This window comes from Opisthocomus hoazin, chromosome 10 (assembly GCF_030867145.1).
Source record: "Opisthocomus hoazin isolate bOpiHoa1 chromosome 10, bOpiHoa1.hap1, whole genome shotgun sequence".
Classification (NCBI taxonomy): Eukaryota; Metazoa; Chordata; class Aves; order Opisthocomiformes; family Opisthocomidae; genus Opisthocomus; species Opisthocomus hoazin.
The window spans coordinates 30,139,123-30,164,049 of NC_134423.1; the positions used below are offsets into that span (position 1 = coordinate 30,139,123).

General features: G+C 41.4%; 1 protein-coding gene across 12 annotated transcripts in view; it reads right to left on the bottom strand.

The window, feature by feature from the left end:
* The window catches only part of MEGF11 (multiple EGF like domains 11), a 283,040-nt gene that overhangs the window by 67,238 nt on the left and 190,875 nt on the right, over positions 1-24,927 (bottom strand). For all 12 annotated transcript variants that reach the window (XM_075431918.1, XM_075431915.1, XM_075431925.1 and 9 more), the window contains 2 exons: positions 22,682-22,894; positions 15,078-15,252 (listed from right to left, as the gene is read on the bottom strand). In XM_075431918.1, the coding sequence (XP_075288033.1) occupies positions 15,078-15,252; positions 22,682-22,894 (388 nt within the window). The remainder of the gene's footprint in view (positions 1-15,077; positions 15,253-22,681; positions 22,895-24,927) is intronic.

The window sequence follows — 24,927 nt, forward strand, 5'->3', positions numbered from 1 at the left end:
CTTTCTCATGTTTGAAAAGTGACTTTACAGCTCGTGACTCATCCAAAGACACAACCGCTGGCAATCCTGAACGCCGAAGACTTTCATTAAATCATAAAGCACTTCCAACAGCCATCTGCAAAGCCTTCCCCAGTCTGCACCTCAGTGGCATCCCAGTCCTCTGAGCTTACTGGAACACCTGGGCGCGCCATAAGGACCAAGCACAGCTACCTCTGGGAGTGGGAAGAACTTACCACTTCGCTTCCTATAATCTTACAAGGATTTACAAACATTTAAAATGGATGTCAGCATTTTATTTCACCTCTGAATTTGTGCTAATATGCTAATTCATACAGTAAATTTCACAGTAAATGCCGTTCCAAATTAGTCAGCCTGATAATAACTCTTACATTTGTTGTTTGACCAAAAGTATTCAGCAAAACATGCACACAATCAAAATGGAAACATTATTTGTTATAAAGAGAGTAGTAAGTAAAATTATTATAAAGAATGTAAATTTCAAGTACTTACAGTACTTTATTACAGGCTGTTTAATTTAATTTTACTGGTTATAGACAAAGCCTTTGTTAAGCAAAAGCAAAGCTGGGAGCAGTGAGTGTGAAGGCAGTAGAAGTTACCACAAAGTGACTGTGGTTTGATATTTTCCAAACTATTTGCACAAAATCTGGCTGAACTTTGTGGATTCCTATTTTATAACCCCAAATATATTTACTGTGGCCTGGTACAGGCGGCTACTGGCGTAACACATGCTACTCCCTCAGTAAGGCCACAGAAGAACCTGGGCCAGATTCTCATTCCTGGGCTGCTGGGCCCCTAGAGCCTCTCATTCCCCCATCTGGGTTTTTCTGTTTCCCATCACACAGTCTCATAATTGATTCAAGATAAATTAACAGTATATTTGGGTTATTTTTATTTCAAAACCAGGAAGCGCTGTAGGAGCTTCAGAGCGCTTACCCATCTTCCCACAAGGGACCTTCCCCATCACGTTGACCAGGCATCTGGGAAGCCTTTGGCTACAGCTTCGAAAAGCTTTTGGTCAGGATTGGGCTACCTGGAGAATAATTTGCACCTATCAAGACTGGAGAACTTGTGTAGCCTTTCAGTCTGGACATCACGTATGGAAACGCAGAGCTGAAATTAACTGCACAGACCTCACGGTTTTCAGCACAGTGAATCCCAGCTGTGAGGGATTTACTGCACAGGACGCAAGGATCCGGGCATCTAAAGAGTTGGGCATTGCACATTGGCTCAGGATCCCTCCAAACTGGGAATCTAGGGCTTGGGCCCTGGGATCTCGTGTCTGAATATGTCCCTGTCCCACGAACTCATGGGAAAGAGGTAACGGAGGGGAGCTGTGGTGGCTGCACTGGTGGCACCAGGGCTGCCCTGGGTGCCCTCATTCTAGGCACAAAAAGGGTTTTTTCCATGTGCATGCACCGCATGATTGGTGTACGGCAAACCAGCACAGACAAACTGACAGACACTGCGTGTGCAAGACAGGTCTCATCTTCTGAAGCGGAGGGTGCGCAGAATCCCACCGCTCTCCTGTCCTCCAGCATCTTAGCTCCAACATGTGTCGTACATCCAAAAGGAACAATGCTCTGGCACAATAAAACTAATGCTGAAGTGGAGCAGTACTCTGTAAGAATAAAGGCAGCAAATTCTAGCTTTGTGAGGGCTTTTTGCCCCCATGAAATCAAGTGAAAACAAACACAAATAAAACTTTCATTTAAAAAATTGGATTTTTGCGTACTAAAACTCAGCAAACCTGACTTGGATTTCTGTCAGTGAGCACTGCAATCGCCCTCACCACCAGTGAATGCTCTAAAAATATGCCAAATATCAGTCAGTTATCTGCAATTAAAAAAATCCATTCCTACTGTTCAAGCCACCTAAATATGGGCATTAAAAAAAAGAAAGAGAATTTAATAAAGAGAGCAGGCAAAAGATAGCAGCCTCCCCTCCGCTTCCCATAAATCAGTGTGGCACTGTTGCTGGCAAAAAAATCTAGACTAACTTTACAACGCTTGAATATCTGCCTGGTTTAGTATTTAGGCCTTAACTGCGGAGCACTTTAGTGTCAGCAAGGCAATGAATACAGCATCATATAATTAAATGTATTCACAAGGAAAGTAGTGTGGAGAGTAAAAAAGATGATCATCAACCTCTGAACAAGATTTTTTCATACAGTCAGCACTTTGCACCTAATAAAATATCACAAAACACATTCATCCAGGAGGGACCTCTCCAAAAATAGGAGATTGGATTTAGACTGGGTAAAACAACTCCTACATCATTTCCTCGGGACGTTTCATCTGGTGAGACGGCGCATCACACCTGAGAGGACAGCCTCCCACAGGCAGCCTGCGATGGAGCACGAGCAACACAGCCACGCGCAGTGCAGAAAACACGGCGGAGGTCGGTGTGCAGCTGAAGCGGATGGGTGCGCGGAGCTCGGCCAGCCCCGGCAGCTGGCTGCAGAAGGGCAAGATGGGAAAAAACCCTCCTGATCCCGTTCACAGTAGAGCTGGGGGGGATTTTTTGTGGAGCAGATATTTCAGAAATGAAAACATCTGTAACACATGGGTTTAGATTTAGCTAATGGGAAAATATCAAGGCAGGTCAATCATGTCTCTGTCATGAGGGTTACTAACATACATTCTGGAGCCAGCTGGATAACCAAGTCCTCTGTCTAGTTAAAGCAATTTAAATCTGGATTAGGGCCACTTCAGATTTATTCCAGTGAGGCATGGACCAAACTCTCAGAATATTTTAAACTTAACTCTGGGGAAGCTATGAAGTTTCAAACATCTGTGGGGCTCACTGCTGTTACTATACTCAACTTTGATGAGCTGCTCTTCTAAAATGCTCCAAAAACCACAGCCATATCACAATTAAATGTCCCAAAAGGCAAAATGGCCCAGGCACAATGTGCATTATTGCAAGTCAGTGGAAAGTGTTTACGTGCCCGAGAAGTGTGTACTTGGTACGTGTGCTATTCATGATGTGCTCAACAAGCTACTTGTGTCCAAATTGCAGGACAGAAGCGAGCTAAGTATGTCAAAATACTAAATCACAGTCCTTGAATACTGTTGGTAGAGAGAAAAAAAGCTGTTCTCTTCTGCTTTTTTAAATGGAGGAGTCTGAATTGGAGTTATCGCTATGGTAAAGAAAAGATTTTAACACACTATGTGCAGTTCCACCGTTTTCTTTCCCAGGTTTGGGCAGAATAGAGCAGTGGCTAACAGAAACCTAAACCGTTTGGAAACATGGAGAAGCATTTGAGCACAGTGCAGTGTACTTCAGAGTGACAATTCAGAGCTGGCTATGACAATTCTGCACCAGCTATTTGCTGGGAGTATCTCTGCCTGGCAACTAGAGATGGTTTGTGCTCTGTCCACATAGGCTGAGTGGCACAGTCCGAGATCTACCTTGTAGAACAACTGTGGCCTCCTGATGTTTTTGCAATAATAAGTTTGGGCTTTGGCTGACAGGTCTGAACAGGTCTGCAAAAAGGACATTAGCAAAACCAGGAAATAAAAGGTATCATTTGTACTTTCAGTCTCTATGACGTCCTCTGCCAAGAAGATCCACAGTTTAATTATAAATATAAAGGAGAAAAATTATCTTTATTTGTTTGCTTCAAATCCACTGCCTGATTTTTAATTGGGAAACTTATACCATGATAAATACCAAACATGCATTCCTCCTTCCCCTTCCCCCATGGTGAACAAGACCTCTCGCTTATCTACCCTTGGTGACCCCTTTTCTAAGCAAAATCATCCCACTCTTTTTCTCATTTTATGGGAGCCATTTCACAATTTAATTACGCATTCTGTGAAAAGCACTATCTTTGTCTTTAAACCTGCTGTGCAATCATTTAATTGGTTGCCCCTTGTTCCTGTGTTATTAGAAATAGTAAATAACCATCCCTTGTTCATGTTCTATGCACCATCCACAGCTCCATAGATCTCTGTCGTATCCCTCCTCAGCCATCTGTTTTCTGAGCTGAGTTCTAGCTTATCAAGTCACTCTCTGTATAGAAGCTCTTCCATATAAAAGATGATCTTTGTCACCATTCGCTACTTCCATTATTCCCTTTGTAAGCAGGAATCAGCCAAACTGTACGCAGTAATTTAGGATTTAGATAGATCATGGATTTACACAATACTACAAAAATGGTTTTTCTGTCCCATTTCATTCTCTTCCTGATCATTCTAACTACTCTGTCTGGCAGTCTGGATTCATTTGTTTTTTGACTGGTGCTGAGCACTCTGAGTTTTTCAGAAAACTATCCACTGTGATTGCCTGATCTCTTTTCCTGCATGGTAGGAATTAAATTAGAACTCATCTTTTCTGTATTTACTTAACGTTATTTTCCCATCGTCTATTACCCTACATTTCTGCACACTGAATTTCAACCTACCCAGTCATTCAGTAACAAGAAACCTTTCCCCAAATTTGCTACTGTCTTTATGTTTGACAATCCCAATAGTTATGCACTATTTGCAAACCTGCTTTTAGTTTTCTTCTGCAGCTGTGCTATACAATTAGGGATAAAGTCTACGCATAGTCTCAGATTTAATCTTCCCTACCACGCGCACTGTCTGCACTCACCAGTGCGGTCACTAGCTGAGACCGGCACCTTTCTGCAGCAGAAGCTGCCAAAGAAGTTCAGTGCATCAGTGTATGCCTGAGCTCCTGTTCGCACACGCTGGGTGGACGGAGGCCAGGAGGAGTTAAATGTGCTGTACGCAGCAGGTCTCCTCAGCTGGTCTCTTGCTAAGAGCACTGAAGCCACAGAAGCAGCAATGTGGATGGAAAATATGCAGGTATGGGGCTGATGATGCTAACACCTGTGGCTGACCTTGGTTCTGAGCTGCATGATCCTCATGTGAAAGGATCAAAGCAAAATAAGAAAGCATCTAAAAAAGAAAAGATACGCCAACTGTAAGCTAATGGGGTTTGCGATTTACCTTCTGAAAAGCTGGTAAATAACCTGGCAATCATACACAGGCAGATAAACAGATATCCCTTTCAAACTTCAACTGATATTCCTAAATCCAAAACCTACATGAAAAGAGTTCAAGATCCAGTAAAATTTCAGTTGCTCTTTGGCATAAGCAAGCACATGAGGATTTTCTATGTCTGATTGGAAAGGATGAAGTCTTTTCCTTTGACAGTATAGTTAGAAAATAAAAAGAAAAACCAACCTGTGACTTAAATCCTATACTTAGGTGGTTTTAATGAAGTCAGTTTGCAATTTGAACAACCAGGAGAGTCAGCTACCAACACTTTTATGCATGGATCCACAGACAGTGTGGATAAAGATATATACATTTAGAAGCTTAACAGATGAAAAGAGATACTGCTATTGGCAAGCAGTTTATTCCTCTGCAAAATTCAGATCGAATAACTCAGTCTGAACAGAATATTGAGCTCCACTGATTCTGAATGAGGATACAGTAACAGAAATGCAATTTGACATAGCTACATTGCCAATTAAGGGTAAAATACAGGAAATATGTCAACTAGCAAAAAAGGCAAAGGCTTTCACGCTTTCTACATGAAGTTGGTTCCTTTGGACCCACTTACAAAAACTTTGGAGTTATTCAGGTAAATAAAACTGCAGCAGAGCCCAGAAGTAAAAGTAAATATAAGAAGAAAGGCAAGGAGACCTGGGACTTGCTCACAGCTCTTATCAAGTTATAGACACTGTATGTGACTGAAGAAGTGCTCATTAGCAGAGGCATGCACTGAGACAGACTCCACCCTTGTATATCTGGGACAATCCTACTGAAGCTAGCAGTTGTGTTCAGGTAAACTTGGGCTGAAAAAGTAGAATTTGAGCTGTCACAGACAATTTCTGGACCTTGGTAAGAGAGTGAGCAAACAAAATGAAATAGAAGTAGCTCATAAAAGGGTCTGAAAAATTCCATTGAATTCAGAGAAAGGGATGCAGTTTCCACAACTGAGGGAGCCCCACTGTGTCTTGTGCATCCGGTGACCTTGTTAAATACTGTGGTACAATAGTTCACTTGTTCAGAAGTGTACAACAAATGCCCTGAAATGACAGAAGACCCTTCATTATGGCTCATGCAGCCAGGCACTGACAAGGAGCACTGCCAGGGTTTAGGAGAACACAGGCTCCTAAATGCTGTGGCTGCTGGTGCTCCAGCAGAAATGTCTAATTGGTCCGTACGAGCTCCAGGGGGAGAACACCAACAAGCCTAATAGGCAGCGAGCGCCTGGTTCATTGATATAAGAATCAATAGGGGAGCGGCTTCGTCTGAAAGCCTTGGAATACACAGGTGGCCTTCCCATAATGAACTTCACTGTTGGGATCGTGTGTAGGATATCTTCTCCTGTAACACAGCAGAGCTGGAAGAATCCACTTGTGAGTTGTTATTGAAATACTGGGTTTAGCCCACATCCAGTTTCTTTGCATCGAGGTGATGTTCATTGTTTCCTGGTCTACATGTGGCAGGGCCATCTCAGAAGTGGATTGACTTTTCAGAAAGGCACCTGCCATTTAAGAAAGATGCAATACAATGTGGTGGCTTGCAATGCTTATGAAGGGTGCTGTTCCAAAAGCTCTGAGCACCTGTGCTGTTTGTCCCCCGAAAAAGTCCTACAGGGACTTTGAAATGGATCACACAGCCACGTCACCAAGCTTGACCTGAAGCAATGGTTTGTGAAGGAAAAATGGTAAAACGGCTCAGTCTGCCAGCAAATTTGCCAGTCACAGCTGATAGAAATGGGGTTTGTGATGTACAGACTGATCCACAGGGAGCTGGACTGAGACCAAAGCCATTTCATGCAGGCCACTGCAGAGCGGAAAGAAGATAATTTTCAATCTCTATTGACCTAGCCTGGTTCAGACCTAGTAGCCTAGGGATGCAAAACTTTATAGTCTGTTATTAGTCCCAATGGCCTACAAAAAAATAACAGAGGTACAGCCATTTCACACACATAAATATGTACTTTTGCACGCATAGAGAAGTGGGTAAGAAAATTCAGAGGTCATCAATGAAAAAGGATATCAAGATGCAATTCAGAGGTACTTCTCTTCTGGTCTACGAATATGCAAAAATACTGATAAGTACAAGTGATTCCTGACCAGCTCTATTTACATGAGGAATGTACCAAGACATTGGGCATGAGATGTTTTGATTTACGTTAATAAGCTCAGATGTCTCAACATGCAGCCCAGCTGGCAGAAAAACTTCTGTACAACTAGGAAGTGACAGTTCTTTCATTTCAAGAACAATTTTCCAGCTCACTCTTAATCAGACTGTATGGAACAGAGTGGGTTTTGTTGCCTTCTTGAGATCCACTTCTTGTTCCACATCTACTTGTCAAGTAATTTGTAAGCTTAAAAAAAATTATCAGATGAGTTTTGAGACTTACCTCCATCTAGAAGACACCAAGAAAATGCAAGTTTGAAGGCCAGCGTATTCCTCAGAGACCAGAACCAGGAAAGCGGGCTCTAGGATGCAGCCAGTTAGTACAGAGGACCTGATTGTGTTGTTGTGACTGATTGTCTCACAATTACTAGCATTTTCATCTTTATCCACTTTTCAAGCACCACGTGAATATAATTTTTAACTTCTCCAATCATGGTTTCCCACGGCACCGTTACATCTTCCATTTTTTTAAAGTTATTTCAGTTTAATTTCCCATATCCCTGCCTTCCACTTTAGCCCCAGACCTAAAACTCACATTGGTATCTGTTATCAAAGAGGCTGCATCTTCTTCTTGCTGATTTTGACCAAATGTCTTCTCCAAATTGTTCAGAACACTTCGAAACTCTCAGGTCTTCTTGCTGTTTCTTCAGCTTGTTCCCACTACTCTCTGTGTAACCAAGCAGGGACTTTCCCCCTCGCATCACCAGTGATAGCCCTCCTGGGCTGGTTTTGCCTTTCTGGTTGCCTATGTCTGTTTACTTCAGGGGTAGCTAGGGAATTCGCCATGACTGCAGGGGGATAGTCCCAAACATCTTCAAATGAAGTCTACTAAGAACTGTGGAATAATCAAGGAGAAACAAAAGAAAAACCAACAAATAGGAAAGAGTTCAGGTTTTGCTCAGGCAAAATCCTCTCCTTTTTTGGGAATGCGATGCATGGTACTTTTAACCTGGTTATGCAGGGAGGGGATTACATAAATTTGAGGTCCCTGAGCCCGTCTGAGTGTCCTTTGCTAGCGGAAGTGTCATCGGAGGCCTGACAGAGAGACAGGGTTACCACTGTGGGATAGGAAAGGCCAGGGGGCTAAGGGGAGAAATCTATGGAAGACAAGGCTCTTCTAGCTCCACTACTTATAGGACAATTTGTATTACTTTTATTATTACTTAATAATTCACTCACTGCCAGCTACAGCCTACGCTCAAACCCACCTGCACAGTATGGATGCCTTTTTACGCACACATTGCCACTACTGCTAGCCATTCACAACGGGTTTGAGACATTGGATTATGAATACAAATAGCAAACCCGGGAGAAGAAAATGCATCTTCCTTGTGCATCTAGGTAATTCACGAAATGAGACTGGGCAAACTATTTCTGTTGCCTGTAATGCTCCAGTTAATTGGACAACTGCTGTGCCAGAAAACCTTTTCCCCACCTACAGCAAATAAAATTTATACTGGTGGTTGGTAACGAGAACATCTTGATAAAATGGTTGAATTTATTTTATATGTGTAAATGAAAAGAGCTCTTAACAAAGGGGGGTAACTGATATGCTCGGTAAATCAAGGATAAAAGGACACAGGCTCTATTGAAGATTTTTTTCCCCTCGTCTTTTCTTTTTAAACCTTTTGATGAGGTGTCCTGTTGCTCTGAGATGAGCTTCCACTAAAGTACTTTTGGAGTTATCTCAAAGAGAAACTGATCATTTAAATGAGTTAAAGCCCCCAAAACAGATCCACTATCTCAAATCTTAGGTTCATTTTTTATATTAAGAATTTTGTGAAATTTATAAAATAACTTTACTACTGAACCAAGGGCTTATGAGACAAAGAAGTCTCATTCATTTTTTCCTGCTTCCTTCTGAAGTGGTGAAGGATCACACATTTAGAATAAAGATGAAAGCAAATATGTAGAAGAGAGGGAATATTCTGATAAATTTGTATTTATCAACCTTGAGTGTTTAGAAAATACCTACAGGCAATGATTCTTCAAATTCTTCCAGACCTACCTGGGATTTCGGTCCTTCAGGGAAAATTCAATTAAAGATAAGATAACATGCTCCTTTCTATTGGCTTTTTTTTTTTCAGACAACAGAGAGAATTTTAAGGGTGGAGGACAGGAGAGCAAGCTTCAACTTTTTTTCATATAGAGGGAAAGATTGTTTTCTCTCTCCTGTATATTTTCTTCAGGGAACAAGGGATATCGTATGCACCAGAAGGAAGCCAGTCATGGCCAGAACACTCTACAGACTGGACCTGTAAGTTCCTTATGAGCGCTACAGGTGACACAAAATTATGGTTCTCCTCAGTTCTGTAGAAGGGTAAATTGGTCATTTTACTCACTGGGTAGGCATGGGGCAGGCTAAGACTGGCCTGAGAATGTGGGGAGGGGGTGTTTGTACTGACTGAGAGATTATTTGTCACAATATTTGTTATACATTTGCTATGCATTTGAATAGGTTTATAGCACTATAATATACATTTATTTTTACTAAGTGCTCCAGCTATTGTTCATTGTGCGTTACAGGGGCTGGCTTTTACTCTGATGTGCAGGCATGTACACGTAAATCTCGGCAGCGGTTTGTACCCCTGTGGTAGGGAAAGCATTATGTTGAGAAACTCTGGCATGTTCGACAAAATTATGGAGTTATAGACCCATCTTCAGCCTGTGTTTCAGTCCTTAAGTGCATGGATTCCCACTGAGCTCAGCTGGAGATACATATACATAAGCCCTTAGATAAAGATATCTTTGAAAGGCATTATTTTATTGTGTTTTTAAATTGCAATTCTGATGCAAAGTCAACAGAGGATGCAAAAGGCTATAGATGCACAGTACCGGGATATATCTTGGATAGACTTAGAGAATCCAAGTGACACTCCAGAAGTTGAAAAACCTTCTAGTAAGAGGTCATCATTCCTATAGTTTCCATACTTTCCTGTCCTATGATTGGCTTGTATGGGTTCTACCAATATAGTCAAGGAATAGAAAAATGTCAGAATGAATTCTTTCATTCTGGTGATGAAGTGCTAGCTTTGCTTGCCAGCATGCAGGGTTCAATAAAAGCAGACAGGTCTTCAAAAAATTGCAGCATAAATAGATGAACTCTTTAAAGTAATATAAGTTCTGTCATCTAGAAGTGAAATATAGACCGAAGTGCCCGCTGAAGTAAAAGCTGACCGCACATTCCACAGATAAGTGTTAAAGTTTTCTCAGAGTGTCTTGGGCTGAGAAATGTTTTAACTACACATCTCCTTGCCACAATAGACAGAATGAAAGCATTTGAAGTTAAATCCATTTTTCAAAGGAAGAAAACAAAGCATCCATAAAGAAAAAAAGGCATATCACAGGATGAGGTCTCTAGATAGCTACTGTTTCCAACAAAGTTGCAATTAGCTGTGCAATGGAGAAGGTGAACTTCGTTGTATTTTGATAGCATTTATAATGATTTCAGTAGCTGGAATGCTGATAGGTACGTGCAGGGGGTTGGTTTCAAGATTTCCTTGTGAGACAGAAGGTCAGGATTCCTGTGGTCTCCTGTCATATTTAATTCATATCCTCTGGCCTTCTTCACCACATTTATTGAATTACAGGAATAAAATTCAATGAACCAAAAACAAAAGAAGAGAGGACAGGGCAAATCCTGATTTCTTTTACATCCCTACTGCACAACTGACTTCAGTGAGCTTGTAAGAGAGCATCTTAAAGCAGAGTTTGGAAGGAGGGGGAGGTACAAATTAGTATAACCCCTTTCACCACCCCCATAATTGCATCCCAGTAATTTATTGCAAGGAGCGACTATGTACACGTGGGAGTAAGGATCCAGCTTCTACCAGTCAAGAATCTCCCTCTATACTTTTTACAGCTAATCTTTGTGTATTCCCTGTGTGTGTTTATCAGATTCCTTCTTGCCACAAACGAGATGGCAGTAGAATGGCTTTTCACAGTTGCTTTTCAGAAAAGCATCACTGGCAATGCATCACACGAGTACAGAGAGGCAATCCTCAAATATGTTAAAAATACCAGTTTCAGGGAAGTGCCCTATTGGCATGCTTATCACGATGATTCCCTGCAATCACCTTAATTAAATTGATACAACCTTTAACCTCTCTTCACAAGTGAGATGCATTAAGCACAGGCCCACAGTGTGGCCTCTACTGCTGGAGCATATGAGGAGCAGCTCTAGCATGCTCTGTGATTTTGAGGAAGAAGATTTTGTTGTGTCTCCACTGCTCCTCTTATCCTATTTTTATCGTCCTCTGTGCCGCCTCCAAGAACTAGGCTGTTTGGGGTCTGAGTGTGGATCACTCAGATTTCTCAGCCACCTCTTCAGTCAAACCTACACACCGTGTCTGCAGTGTGGTTTGGACACCCATGCAGTTAAAATAGTGCAGTCCCCTCGTGTGAGCACAGTCATATCAGAACTTCACACAAATCACCCCTACCAGCACCCAAGAACATCTTTACAGCAGTCTAATTTGTTTTCAGAGGTAGGCATGTGCAAATCTGGTTGTTGAGATTGACCCAAAATATTCATCAAAAAAAGAAGACCTAAAATGTTTTGAAATTCTGTCCAAAACTGCAAGCTCACCAATATTTAGCTTTGGCATTTGAATTTTTGGAAATGTAACAGCTAATACATAATGTACGATTTTCTGAGCTACAATGTACATTTTTATTTTAAAACTTGAGTCTGCTTAACTTCCAAAAATGAAGTGCTCTGCTCACGTACCTGTCAACCTATGGGATGGCTGCCTTTCCACTTAATACATTTAATAAAGGTGACCAGATGCTTTGTGTTTTTAATGGCTTGTTCTGCATCCCAACAAAATGTCCCTGTTTTGGCTGCGATTGCAGATGATTCATTCTGAAACCCAGCCCAGCTGCCCTGACACAGTCGAGGCAGGGCACAGTTAAAAAACAAGCCATCTGTGCAAAAGAAGTGGGCTGGAGGAGCGCTTTGTCAGGAAGAGTCTGTCATTTCTTGGTCACTACGTTTTCTAGGCATCCAGTAACCCAAATGTCCTACCTCTCTGCCTTTGCAGTTAGATTTTGCAGTTATATCCCATGTCCCATCATCTTCTCTTCCTTCTCTCTTTACTTAGAAATCCTTCAGCCTGCTCTGCTGTATAAAATCATGTGTAGATCAAACGTTTTTGTAAAATGCAAGACATTGATCCTGCTTTCACTTGTCCCAATCAGATGGCAAAATTCCTGACCCTGTAGCTACATCAGCCAAGCCTCATGCTAGAAAAAGCAAGAGGGATTCATTTCTGGCTTCCCTGAATAATTAGCTCTGCCCAGCTCTGTATTAGCATCACTCTATTGTCAGCGCTGCCAAAAGAGACATCCTGCATTCAGGAACAGTCGCGCCGCTCGCTTGCAGGCTAGCTGAATTCAAGGGCAGAATTATACCCGCAGGCAAAGCTTCCCACTGCCTCGGCAAGAGGCAGGCAGGCATATTTGAAGGCAAACTCTGGTCATGAGTGTGTCAGTGAGATAAGTCACTTCAAGCCTGGAGAGGGTTCTGGCCCCCCAGCATCCTTCCCGTGACCTGTGGGCTGCGTCGTGAAGCAGTGCTGACGCCTTCTCCCTGCCCGGACGACGGAGCGCGCAGCTCGGCAGGACTCCGCCATTCCGGGGTAGGAAGCAAAGGTTCCTCTCGAGTTTTCTTTACAGCCTATGTTCTCTAGCATTTGAAAGAACTATTGCAACTCCAGTCATCTGGCATGCATACGAATGACAAATATGCTTCAGAGGCAATAAATTAGCAATTTCAAGGCTTTACTTCCCCTCACGGACTAATTGCCAGAGATTATAGTATATTATGAGAGAGCAATGATACTAATGCCTAAATATGCTTCAGTGATTATAGAGCTATCCTCAATAACCAAGCTGTTTAAATGTCAATGCAAGAAAGCTCTTTATTATGAGATTAAATATTATTTTGAAGCAATGCAATACGAACTTCCCAGGCTTCGTGCCCGCAATAATACTGTCTTGGAGCAATATATATGAGAAAAACTGTGCTTTTTTTTTAAATGTGTACAGCAAAGTGTCCCAAAATATTTTTGTGCTGCAAACTTGAACAGATAAGAAAGAAGATCTCAATATCTTTTTACTTTGTATTTGTTACTAACAGGCTGCTGCCTTCATTTTTTCCTCCACTTTATATTAATACTTGTGTATCACCACTGTATAGAGAAGATAAATTCTTTTTTTCTGTTAGTGCAAGCAGGGAATCAAACTTCAAAGCCCTTTTCTTCTTTTTTTTTACATCTCTAAGTACTAGTATCTTGCATAGATGCTTTTGACAGTCCTACCCCTCACACCTAAATAAATCCGTTTACACCCAGCATTCAGAGAAACCCTGGAAACTAGATGGAAGCTCCAGCTTTCAGGTTCAGCTGTGGACACGAAGCAGAGAACAAAAGTGTCTTTAAGCCACAACTCCAGTTCCACAGTTCTGGAGATGACAGTTGGTGGCTGTAAGCTCAGGTGTGGATTTAAAATGAAGGGAGGCTAAAAAGGCGTTAGCAACCCCCTAATCGCATACAGGAGTCCCACACTATGGATCCTGTCACACAGCTGGGCAGCCTTCCCCTATAGGTGACAGCAGCATATGTCCCTGTTGTATACTGCAACATTTCTTCAAGAAAAGCCCAAACACTGGAGTGGGCGCTGCTGGCAGGATATGGGTGCTCTGCCGTCCAGATCCAACATGTCACTCCCCTCCCATTGTTTCTAAAGCTACCTGGTATGATGTCCACCATGTTTCATAAATGCAAATCAAACGAGCTACAACATGGTCAAAGATCACACCTCCTGTTCCCTGGTATTTGAAGATATTTATTCACCTCATTGTGAAGTTGTAACTTAAAACAGTAGCGGGTAAAACTCATCTAGGAGGCTGCACGTTCTAGTTGGCTCCTACATGTCAGTGGAAGTTCTAAAACTATTGGGAATGTCTTTGAATCTGAAGCTTGATTTCTAATAAACATATTAATTATAACTAATAATGACTATAATAGTACAGAAAACATATAAATAGGCCTGTGGGGACAGATCATGTAAAATTAAGGACACATATTAGAGGAAGAAAACTCCTAATGAAGTTGTGGTGGAATTGGCTCTTGAAAACATTTTTTTTTCTTTAGGAAGTATTGTTTCTTAAACACAGCCTACAGATCTCTTCCACGGTGTGCTCCTGAAGTAAACAGGTGCTTCATACATGGATATCCAGGGAACATACCAGCAAGAGTTCCATTACGCCCAGCTGTAGCAGGACTGGACACCTGGATCCATGTCCTAATACTTTCTGCTGCAACCTGGCAATCATTAATTCTGGATTTTTGTTGTTTCATCTTGGCTGATTTCTTCAGCCATTTTATATCTATCTATCTCCTCCATAAAATGTAAGGCTTGTTTACCTCAGAATGTCTGAAGCTCTTTCTGATGCTCAGGTAAAAGACACCTGCCATATATGCTCAGAAAAGACATAAATTGCTCTATCATTTGTAACATTTTAAAACATCTTCATCTATTAAAATCACAGTGTGACTGACAAGGAACATGCTGAAAGGCCATGAGAATTCTATTTCTGCTCTTCCAGGCAGACAATAATCTGACATCTTTTTTGTTATGTCTTGACTTAGACTATATGATGGGAAACCATGTCTTTATCCTTATAAACTTACAATACTGATGTTAAGTAAATAACCAGAAGTAATAAGTTGACACTGCTCAAAGGAGAATTATGTGGACTTAGAACGGGGAAAATTTACCTGCACTTGGCCACTTTTATGCAAATATTATTTGAAATCAGATTAAAATCTTCTTTAATTTTTTGCAGGTACCTTACAAAATGCCCCATTATTCCCAGCTCTCGCCTACCATATATCCTGGTGCACACACGCACTTCCCTGTGATGCTGTCACAATCTGCGCCGTTCTGGCAAGGGCAGGTCAGCTGGCAGCCTTCGCCGTAGTATCCAGGGGGACAGGTTTCATTGCAGTAGAGTCCAGCCCAGCCAGCTCTGCAGCTACATTCTCCAGACAATGGATGGCAACTAATGAAGACAGACAGACATTAATGAGATCTGGACATGAAAGAAAAATACAGTCCGTAAACAGCAGTAGAATGTTCTACACGCGATGCCAGCAAGAGTCACACTAAGGACAGAACAAACCTGAAAATCGTTAAGGATGGTGAATATAAGCAGCCATTTAACTTAGGAAGTGAACAGGGAATAAGGTGCTACACAACAGCCTGGCACGCCACTTCTGAACACCTGGGAACTGCCACAGCACTGGTAATTTCACACCTTTGAAGTTTATGCTTTTCCATTCTCAAATCAATGTAACTTGGATTACTGACAGTAACCACAACACTCTTAATCCACACTGTTGTATGACATATATGTGTTGTACCATATGGCTGTAAAACAGTCAAAGTTAAATACATTCAGGGTTAGGACAATTTCTAAAGGATGGAGGAACACAATCAAGAGTGTTGTGAAAAACCCAAGTCCTGTGGCACAAATCTGTTCTATTCTATTCTATTCTATTCTATTCTATTCTATTCTATTCTATTCTATTCTATTCTATTCTATTCTATTCTATTCTATTCGAATTTGTATTTTAAAAGTCAGTGCCACCTCAGCAGAACTTTTCATCAGAGAAAGGTAGAAAGGAAGGTGCTTTGGAAGGGAAAAGTCTCCTTGGAAAAAGAGTTTCACAGGGAATATTCAGCCATAGTGAACAGAACTTAACACTACCTGAAGCCTTGGGATTTATTTGGGGCAGGAGTCAACAGAAACCTTGGGACTAAATCTCAGCTGTGCAGGGAAATGAATCCAGTTCCTTTACGCTGAATAATGAGCATCACTGCCCAAGATTAATCCTCTGGCTTTCATTTCTATTGAGAAAATTCCACACTGTTGTGAGAGCATACAGAGAAAAGCAGAAAAGAGAATCAAGCCCAAAAGATCAGATGGCTCCTGGTCCTTCTGCATCTGGTAGGTGGAAGACTTACCCCTTTGTTCCTCCTGCTATGAAACAATTTATCTTTATTCACCATTTTCTCTCTATGAAGAGAAAAAGCATCTCCCTGGTTTCCTTAGGGCACTAAGGCGGGAGAGCCACGCTGAGGCTGGGGCTGGGGGCTGCGAAAAGAGGGCAGGGCTGGAGATGCGTTAAGTCCTGGTTTGAAGAGACTGGGGTTTCTGGGGGATGGGAAGGGAGAGCACAGGGGAGTGTCTAGTCTGGGGAGATGAGGTGGTCAAAAGAGAGAGCAGGGGATGGAGAGGGAGTTTGATCTTTGGAAAAGGACCCCGAGTTGTCTGAGGCCAGCTGGGAGTGTAAGGCTTCACCTGAAAGGTCAGTATGCTCTGAGGGCCTCTGCACCAGGAGATCGTAGCATATCAGCACTGTCTGGCCCTCAGCGAGAAAGATGAGAAATCATATTGCTCCAAATCAGACTTGGTCTATTATTCTCCAAACAAGAAAGAACAGAGTTCTGCAAGGTGGCACTTCTCTATGGACCTGTCTCCTGTTTTTTTCCCGTCATAGGAACAATTTATTTTCCTTTATGATTATTTATTGCTGTAGCTTAATATTACAGACATGACTGAATGGGTTACTTTACACCTATAAAATTAATATCGTATATGTTAATTTTAAAGGTAACCTCATAAAATGTAATTTCCGAGTAGGTTTCTGGCAATTAATGGTAGGAGAGGTTAGTCACATACTGTTGTGACTAGAAATGATCAAATTTTGTGAGTGTCATATGTTTAATCATAAATAGTGTTTTACTGACTAATTAAAACAATTCATCAGCTGAACAAACTACCACCCATGAAATTCTTCTGACAAAGCAGTCCCTGAAATTATGGTTGTTCACAAAGCACCTCTTAACATTCAGATGAAAATAATAAAAGCTCATTTTTTCCCCCTCTGTGTCTATTAATCATTACCTAATAGAAGCAGAAAGCTAAACATTAAAGAAATACTTTAAAGTGGATTTTTTGTTTCTCTGTTTTCACTACTACTGCACGTATCATACGGTTCCATAAGAATTGCATCTGTTGGCAAAATTAAATCTTTCAAACCTAATATATGAGCATGGCAGTTTGAATCAGTCTATGACAATTCATTTGAAAATACTATACTCAGTAAGAATTTCTTCTCCAAGGTTGGCTCCTTCATCAAAATGGACAGCTTTTTTGCATGGGATGCAAGCTATATATTACGGACTAAAAATCATCCTAATGTGCACTAAAACAAGAGGCAAGAACTAAAAAGGCTTTGTGGAAGAGTCTGCAGGAGGCAGGGAGCTTGGACTCCAAAACAAGGTGCAGTAGAAGGTTGAGACCATATTCTGCACCTCCCCAACGCCTTTTTCCTCTCTTTTATGAGGCTATGAGCTAGGAAAAGTCCAATGCAGATGTTTGAGTCCCTGCATCCATATAACCTTCCTGTTGAAGCAAGAACAATTTCATCATCAGCCTGAGCATATCACAGTTATGTTTTTCTCCTAGGCCAAGCACTTGTCATCCTTCAGTGCTTGGAAATACTGATCTTTTGCTGTCTCACAGAGTGCTGGCATTGCAGGATTAGGAAACGCCCTCCACATTAAATTCCAGAGTTCTGATAACCGTAACAATGGTTCTGGGTAGGTAGCAACAGTTGGTGAATAGACTGTCCTGCAGGGAAGGGAAACTTCTCCTTGACGGTAGCAGAATAAATCTTTCCAAAGCTGTTGGCAAGCCAAACATGAACACACACTGTAGAGTGTTATGCTAGCTGCATTGAAGTTGAAAAGTTTGAGGCACTCAATGGCAAATGTGTTAAGGCAAAGAATAGGAAATACAGGTACTAGTGTGAATTTCTCGTATAATTCCTCCCTTCCTGTTCTGAATGTGCCTTTCAAGGTCACGAGTCCACGTACCGTTTTGCCAGCATGGGGTGCAGCACGTGTAAGGCACTGCTCCATGCCACCAATAAACTGAAATTAAGAAACACGAACAAATCCTCTGGAGAAGGATCACTTAGTGGATAGCTGAGACCATGTGAGGCCTCTGAAAGGATCCCAGCAGGCAAACCCACTAACATCGGCTTTCCATCCTCTTGTGGCAAGCAGGAAAGGAACATTACACTCTTGAAAGAGTTTGGCAGTGTTTTACATTAGGATTTTGCATCGAATCTTAACAACTTTTACTTCTTCAAATCTCTTGCATAACAGGAAGGAATAGTGTAGAAAATCTCGAGTGAACGCAAGCAGCCTAGTGTTTCTCTGGCCCTAGGCCAAGCAGAGGTGGAAACTGGAAGCTGTCCACAGCGCCATGCGACATGGCATGAGGAGGACATTGTTCCACGGCTCTTGCTGGAGTTTGGAAGCTGCTGTATGGTCCCTGGCTTTTGAGCCACATTTACAGCAATAAAAGATTTATTTATTTTAATTTACTAGCTGAACTGAAAAACAGAAAGCAATTTCTGACCTTTACATTTTTTTAGCATCATATTTTGAGGAAATCTGAGGAATCCAGGTAATCTAACTTTCTTAAGGCAAATTGGGAAAAGAAATGCTTCAGGCAGCACAGTCTGTTCCAAATCCTGAATTTGTTCTCCACACATCTTTCAGGCAAAGCAACTTCTTCACAGTGAATTTCCCAACTTTCTGCTTATACACTAGCACCAGTCATCTCATCTTCATTAGCAACAGCCCTAATCCTTTTTTAACAGTATGTTCTGTCTTTTAGTGTTGATACTACATTTGGTCTCCCTCACTAAAATGCCCTCTTGCTTTTAGAGAAGCAGCCACAACGAGACCGTAGGGCCACTACTTCAGGCCAGCAAGTCTTCCAAGCCAGCGTCATTCAAGTGCATTATTGATTTAGGTCAAGGCAAAAGTTCATGTGAGGTCCGTAGAGTTTGGTCCTTCCAAACTTTTCAGTGTTGAGGCAAGAATTAGAGGCTCTGGAGAGCTACCCACTTCACTAGACTTTGTCACAATAGGCAAGCGTCAAGGCTTACGAGGTCTCTGTGTCTTCCTTCCCTTCTCACCTCTCTGACCTGAGAAAGACATTATTAAAGGCAAATGGCTCCACACGCTGGCTCCCCACCAGTGTTGAAGAAGGATGGGTGGCTGAGACTATTCCAGCTGTTCATTTCCCTCTCTGCTTTTCAGAAGAATAAGACAGGATTGTGCCTTTTTGACTGTTGTAGACTGTCTCAACATGGGCTTTTTGCATGGGGAAATTTTTTACAGGTGTATACTAGTGTATCCTTCTCCGTGGAAGGACAGTCCAATTCACCAGTGCATTCTAAATTACCTAATTCTGGGGTTGTTCAGAAGTCCTACACAAAGTGCCTTTCAGCGTGCTTTGATGCAGAAATTATTGGATGATGTTCTTCAGCCGTTACTATGCAGGAGGTTAGACTAGATGATCACACCGGTCTCTTCAGACATTAAAATAGATAGTTCTATGAAAATAGAAAAGCTGATTCTGTATTTCTTAATGTTCCTCCCCAACCTGCTCCTCAAAGCCCCCAGAACTTTCTGTTCCAGCCAGCTCTCCAGTAACCAGATCAAATGAGTCAAAACCGCTGACAGAAATAAGCAAGTTTCCCTCTCCTTCTTTCAAGTGTTTATATAATTATCCTACACACCTAGGTATCGCAACAAGTAGCTGACAATTTAAAGAGTTTCTGGGGAAAATAGACGGCTGTCTATTGGAAGACCACAGTTCCAGTAATGATGAAAATTCAAGGGAGGAATGGGAGGAGGTGGGTGGGAAGAGCAGTGTGCTGTATGGGACTGGTTAAACAATCAGTAAGAAGATCTGTTCGGAATATGGAGTGCCTTTGGAGAAGGTCATTTTCCATCAACTCTGACACTCCTCAGCTCAGAAACTGACAGCGCTCTGAGGAGCTCTTTGAAAAGTGGAAAGTTGAAATACCATGGATGAATGAAAAAACATTTACAGATCTACAGCTTGCTGATATCTCTTTGTTCCATAACAGCAGTGATAAGATGTAGGAAAAAGGGAGATTCTATCAATGCAGAGACTAGACTCATTTATTAAGGAAACGGAGATACCATCTTAGCAGAGGATGCTGCAAGTGAAGCTGGCGGAGCAGTGACAGAAGGGAAGGCGTAAAATATATCTGTCCGACAGCAACCAGGCACAGGTCAGCTACATGGTGGGTAAGAATGCCCACGTGCCCAGGAAAGAGTTGTGACAGGATTCGATCCTCCACCACGACGAGCTCTCTCAAGCTTGAGACCTCGCCTTTCTTCACAGCTGGATGATGCTAGTCTGTTCTTTCAGGCGGGATCTTCTGGCAAACCCCCTGAGCATCTGCCAGGTAGTGCTTTGAGTAACCTAGGATGAACTCTTGCACCTTCAAACCCACTATCTTCCCCCACTTATAAGACTCATGATGAACTGAGCAGTTAGCTGGGAAACAGCAGCCAAGCCCAGCCTTGCCTGTGGCCTGTAGTCCTTCTGCTCTATTTACACAAACAGGTTTCTGCACGCTGGGGAGGGGGGAAGACACATTGTGTCAGCCGCTGTCCAAGAGCATCTTCTCGTCAGTACACATGAAGAACAGCTTTCACTGAGGAGCAGTTTATGTTGTATTTACTGCAGGTTGAAGTTGTGCACGCTGGCAGGTACTGCAGAGTGGTGTGACATGCAGGAATTTATAGCTTAGTTCACTCTGCAGTAATTCTTGAGACATCCCCAGTCCTCAGTACAGCACAACATTAACCTTTTGTGTTTAATGATTAGCTAATACCTTAGGGATGTTTTTTTTGCAGTGATTTCATGATACACAGAATAATCGGAAATGATAAAAGCCTGTTGCTCAGAGCTACCTTTGAGGTGTCAAACACTTTGGATCCTTGCTGGCAAACCCAAAAGAGCCAGAGCTATCTTCCCGTTGGGGACTCGTATCATCAGCATTGCAAGGCTTTTAACTAGTCCATTGCGAGATCTGACTTTCACAGTTAAGCCAGACCTCACCATTTGCAGTTGAACTTGAATTCACAAGAAAGATCACCTGTTTATTTCCGAGACGGAGACAAATAGAGTCTGTATCTCAAGCACACAAACAGATTTGCCTGAAGTGTTTGTGCATGTGTATGTGTGTGTGTGTGCACGCACACAAATTAGGTGGTACTGAATACATAATTGAGGAGAGTTTTTATATTTTAGCAGGCTGCAAGATTGCAAGGTAGGTTTGTCATCATCAGCAAGACAGTCAGGTCCCTACCTGTCTGGTTTAAAATTGAAGAATGTCCGTATCAAGGGCGTATTTGCTTGGGCATCAATTATCCCCACCTCCCTCTGAAGCCTACACAATCCTGACTTGGCTATGAATGCTTAACAGTAACAAACAGAAACAGGAGGAAATCAAGTGGGAGCTGAGGGGCTCAGCACCTTGCAGGCACGGCAAGGAGATATGGGCACTCTGGTCCATCAGAATAGCTCACCCTGGCGTGAGCCTGCTGTCCAGGCTCCCTTTACTGTATGTGAGGGAGTGAGGAACCTCCAAATAGCAATGTCAGCAGTCCATAAACAAGGCAAGGAGTTACAAAAGGTAACAAATAGGATAATACAGAAGAGTCTTAAATTCGTCTTTCTTTCAGGGTTCAGAAAAATTATTCTAGCCTGCAATGGGCAAGTAAATTCAACCTGTCTCATCTTAGGTGCTCAAGTCTGTTTGTGGCTCTAGCTCTTAGAATCTCAAGAATCAGATCCTAAAAAAAGCAAAAGGGAATAAAACATTGAAACCTGACCTTTTAAGTGAGGCTTACTCCATTTTAGGTATAATTCCCTGATATTTATTTTCCTGAATATTTCATACATATACATACTGAATGAAGAGCAAAAATAAGCGCACACGAGAAGAGACGTCTATTTTGACAATGTTGACTTTGTTACAGTTCCATAAAATGACTTGGGGATATTGATTTCAGTCTATTTATACATCTGCCTCAAGTGTTTTCAACAAGGTAATTTGCCACGAGACATAAACTAAAGCAAATTAGGCTTCATTTTGAAATTCCCCATTCTGTCTATAGATCTAACAAGAAAAACCATGTCATAAGAAGAGCCAAATGATGAATTTGAGTAAATATATCTATATTTTTTAAACTTCAGTGGGTTATTCTACATACATACAGGCTTGATATGATAGTTCTTGTGCCCAGAAGACTGCAGCTACAGGATAAGGCCAGATGTCAGATCGTTTCAGATTTTAGCAGAACTGTTTAAATAGTTAACAGATACATGCTTAGTAGCTAGCTGGACTGAGGCTTATGGTTCCAAAACTGAGGTAATTTAAATCAAAGGTTGCAATCCAGAGGAACTGTCTGTGTTCTTAATTAAAACTACAGAGAAAAAGGGAGTGGGTGTAGCTAATAGAATTTTTTTCCCAATGCTTTTATTTGACCACTTCCTGCACTAATGTAGAATACGATGTACATACCTGAGAGTGTTCGTAATATTGCAAGGACATCTCTTGTTGCATTTGAGCCCATAAAACCCTTCTGGACACATTCTCTCTTGGCAATAAATCCCTTTAAATCCAGGGTCACACATACATGCTCCATTTACATGGTAACACTTTGCACCGTTTTGGCAGTCACATTGTTGTGCGCACTCAAAGCCGTACGTCCCAATAGGACACTCTTCTTGACACCTGCAATGAAATATGTGAGACAGGATCCAGTCAAATGCTGCAGTCTAGTCTGCTGATGACTTTTACACAGGAATGCTTTCGTTAATGAAATAAGTACAAAATCATTACTCACTTCTATAAGCAATATACTGTGAATAAATTATATCATTGGAGTGATGTGATAACTTGGGCACGCAAATTGCTGTTAATTGAAAGTTCATTAATCTCTGTTCAATTATATCCTGCAAAATTTGCATTAGTTAATATTACCTTAGTTAACAAAGTGCATTCTTGTTTCCTGGACCTTGACAATTCCATTCATCAACCATAAGAAATTGATATAGAATAAGATAATTTAGAAAAAAAACCCCATCTGTTTGCTTTCTTTTTATTCCAGAAGGATAGTGCAGCTTTTTTAAAAGCATATAGTCCTCTTAGTGATATCGAGAATTGAAAGGAAATGTGGTCTATGAAACAGTATTTAGTAAAGTGTTCTCCAGCACCACGTAGTTCTGCTTTCCCTCTATGCTGTCATTGCACCAGCTTTATACCAACTAGGAGAAAATATATGCCTTTGTCTTTTGTTTGTGTTCTGAGTAACTAAAGCACAAATTTGCTTTTCATCTCTTCCTTCAGGGATGCTCAGTAGTATAAAACCTCAAGACAAATCACTTTCATGCTCCTTAGTGTAGTATCTTCTCCAAAATTGCCAACGTTTTTAATATTTGATACACATAAAAATGGAACCTGCAAAGACTGCACACAGATTGTTCTAAATTGCACCTTCCATGCACCTTTTAAAATATTTCCCTACTGGATACATTATGAAATCTGCCAAAAAGTCTGTTTTGTTGTCCTACACTACCAGTTTAAGTGTTCATAATATTTCCTACTTTGAAAAGCTCAACTAAGGTCTTAAATAAAGCAACTGATTCCATGCTTGACATAATTCAGTGGTTTCAGAATTCTGCAGTGAGTCAGTACTAAGTTTACATGATCCACCGTGAAATACAGATACGCCTTTTCAGTTAATAAAAAAAAAGAAAAAGAAGTCCAGAAAAGCCCAATTCCCTTATCGCACGGTTGCCAGATATTGGAAATTGCCTATCAGCATTAATTTAATCCTGAGCATTGATTAAAGTGTATACCGTAAACTCAGTGGATAGAGGCAATTGTTAAATGTCTTTCTGTAGGTCATTTCACAGCTGGCAGGTGAGAGTTAATATAATGATCAGTAATAAAAGATTAATGTGTGATGCAAGCCAGGCAAAACTGCAATGAACACAGTCAGTATATAAGAAGAGCATTACTTTTGCAGCTTCAGATTATCACGTTTTACTGAAAATAAATGAACAAAGCCAAAGGCCTAGCTAGGGATTGGATTGCAGCAAGCATCAGCAGAGTGGCTGGTTACACAGTCCGAGTTCAGGAGTTCACATGAGACCCAAAGAGAGGGGAGCCCGTGGCGAACAGGAAGGGAAAGAGCCCGGAGAACCGCCAGCGGTACTGGCTGCTAGCCCTGCTGCTCTCAGGGTAGCTCAGCTGCAAAGGAAACGACCAGCAAAGAACGGGTAACATTAGGACCGAAACACTTAAAGCAAATGAAATGCAGTGAAGAACACATTAAGATGCCTTCTGTCTCCATTGCTGTACGCAGCTCTACTAGTTAGCAGGAGCGCGCTGTACTCAACGAGACGAATACTTAGTCAATAGTGCACTATATCATTCTATATTTATAGAAGATGAAGCATTACCTAGCAGGGAGAAAAGCATCTGGAAATGAAATATTGACGACCTAATCCATTTACATAATTAGCCTTTTTCTACTAACAATTTAACTAACTTATTTATTTGGAGATCAAGCAGCTACTGCTAATGAATTTTATACAAAGAATACTAATAATGACTCCTCTGGAACATAAGAATAATCACAGCAGGAATTAGCTTTCTACTTAAACATCTTTCCTTTGCAACATATCAATCTAATGTGTCCATAGCACCATTAACAACCAGATACATTGTTCAATTAAATTACAAAATGAGCTGCTAAGCCC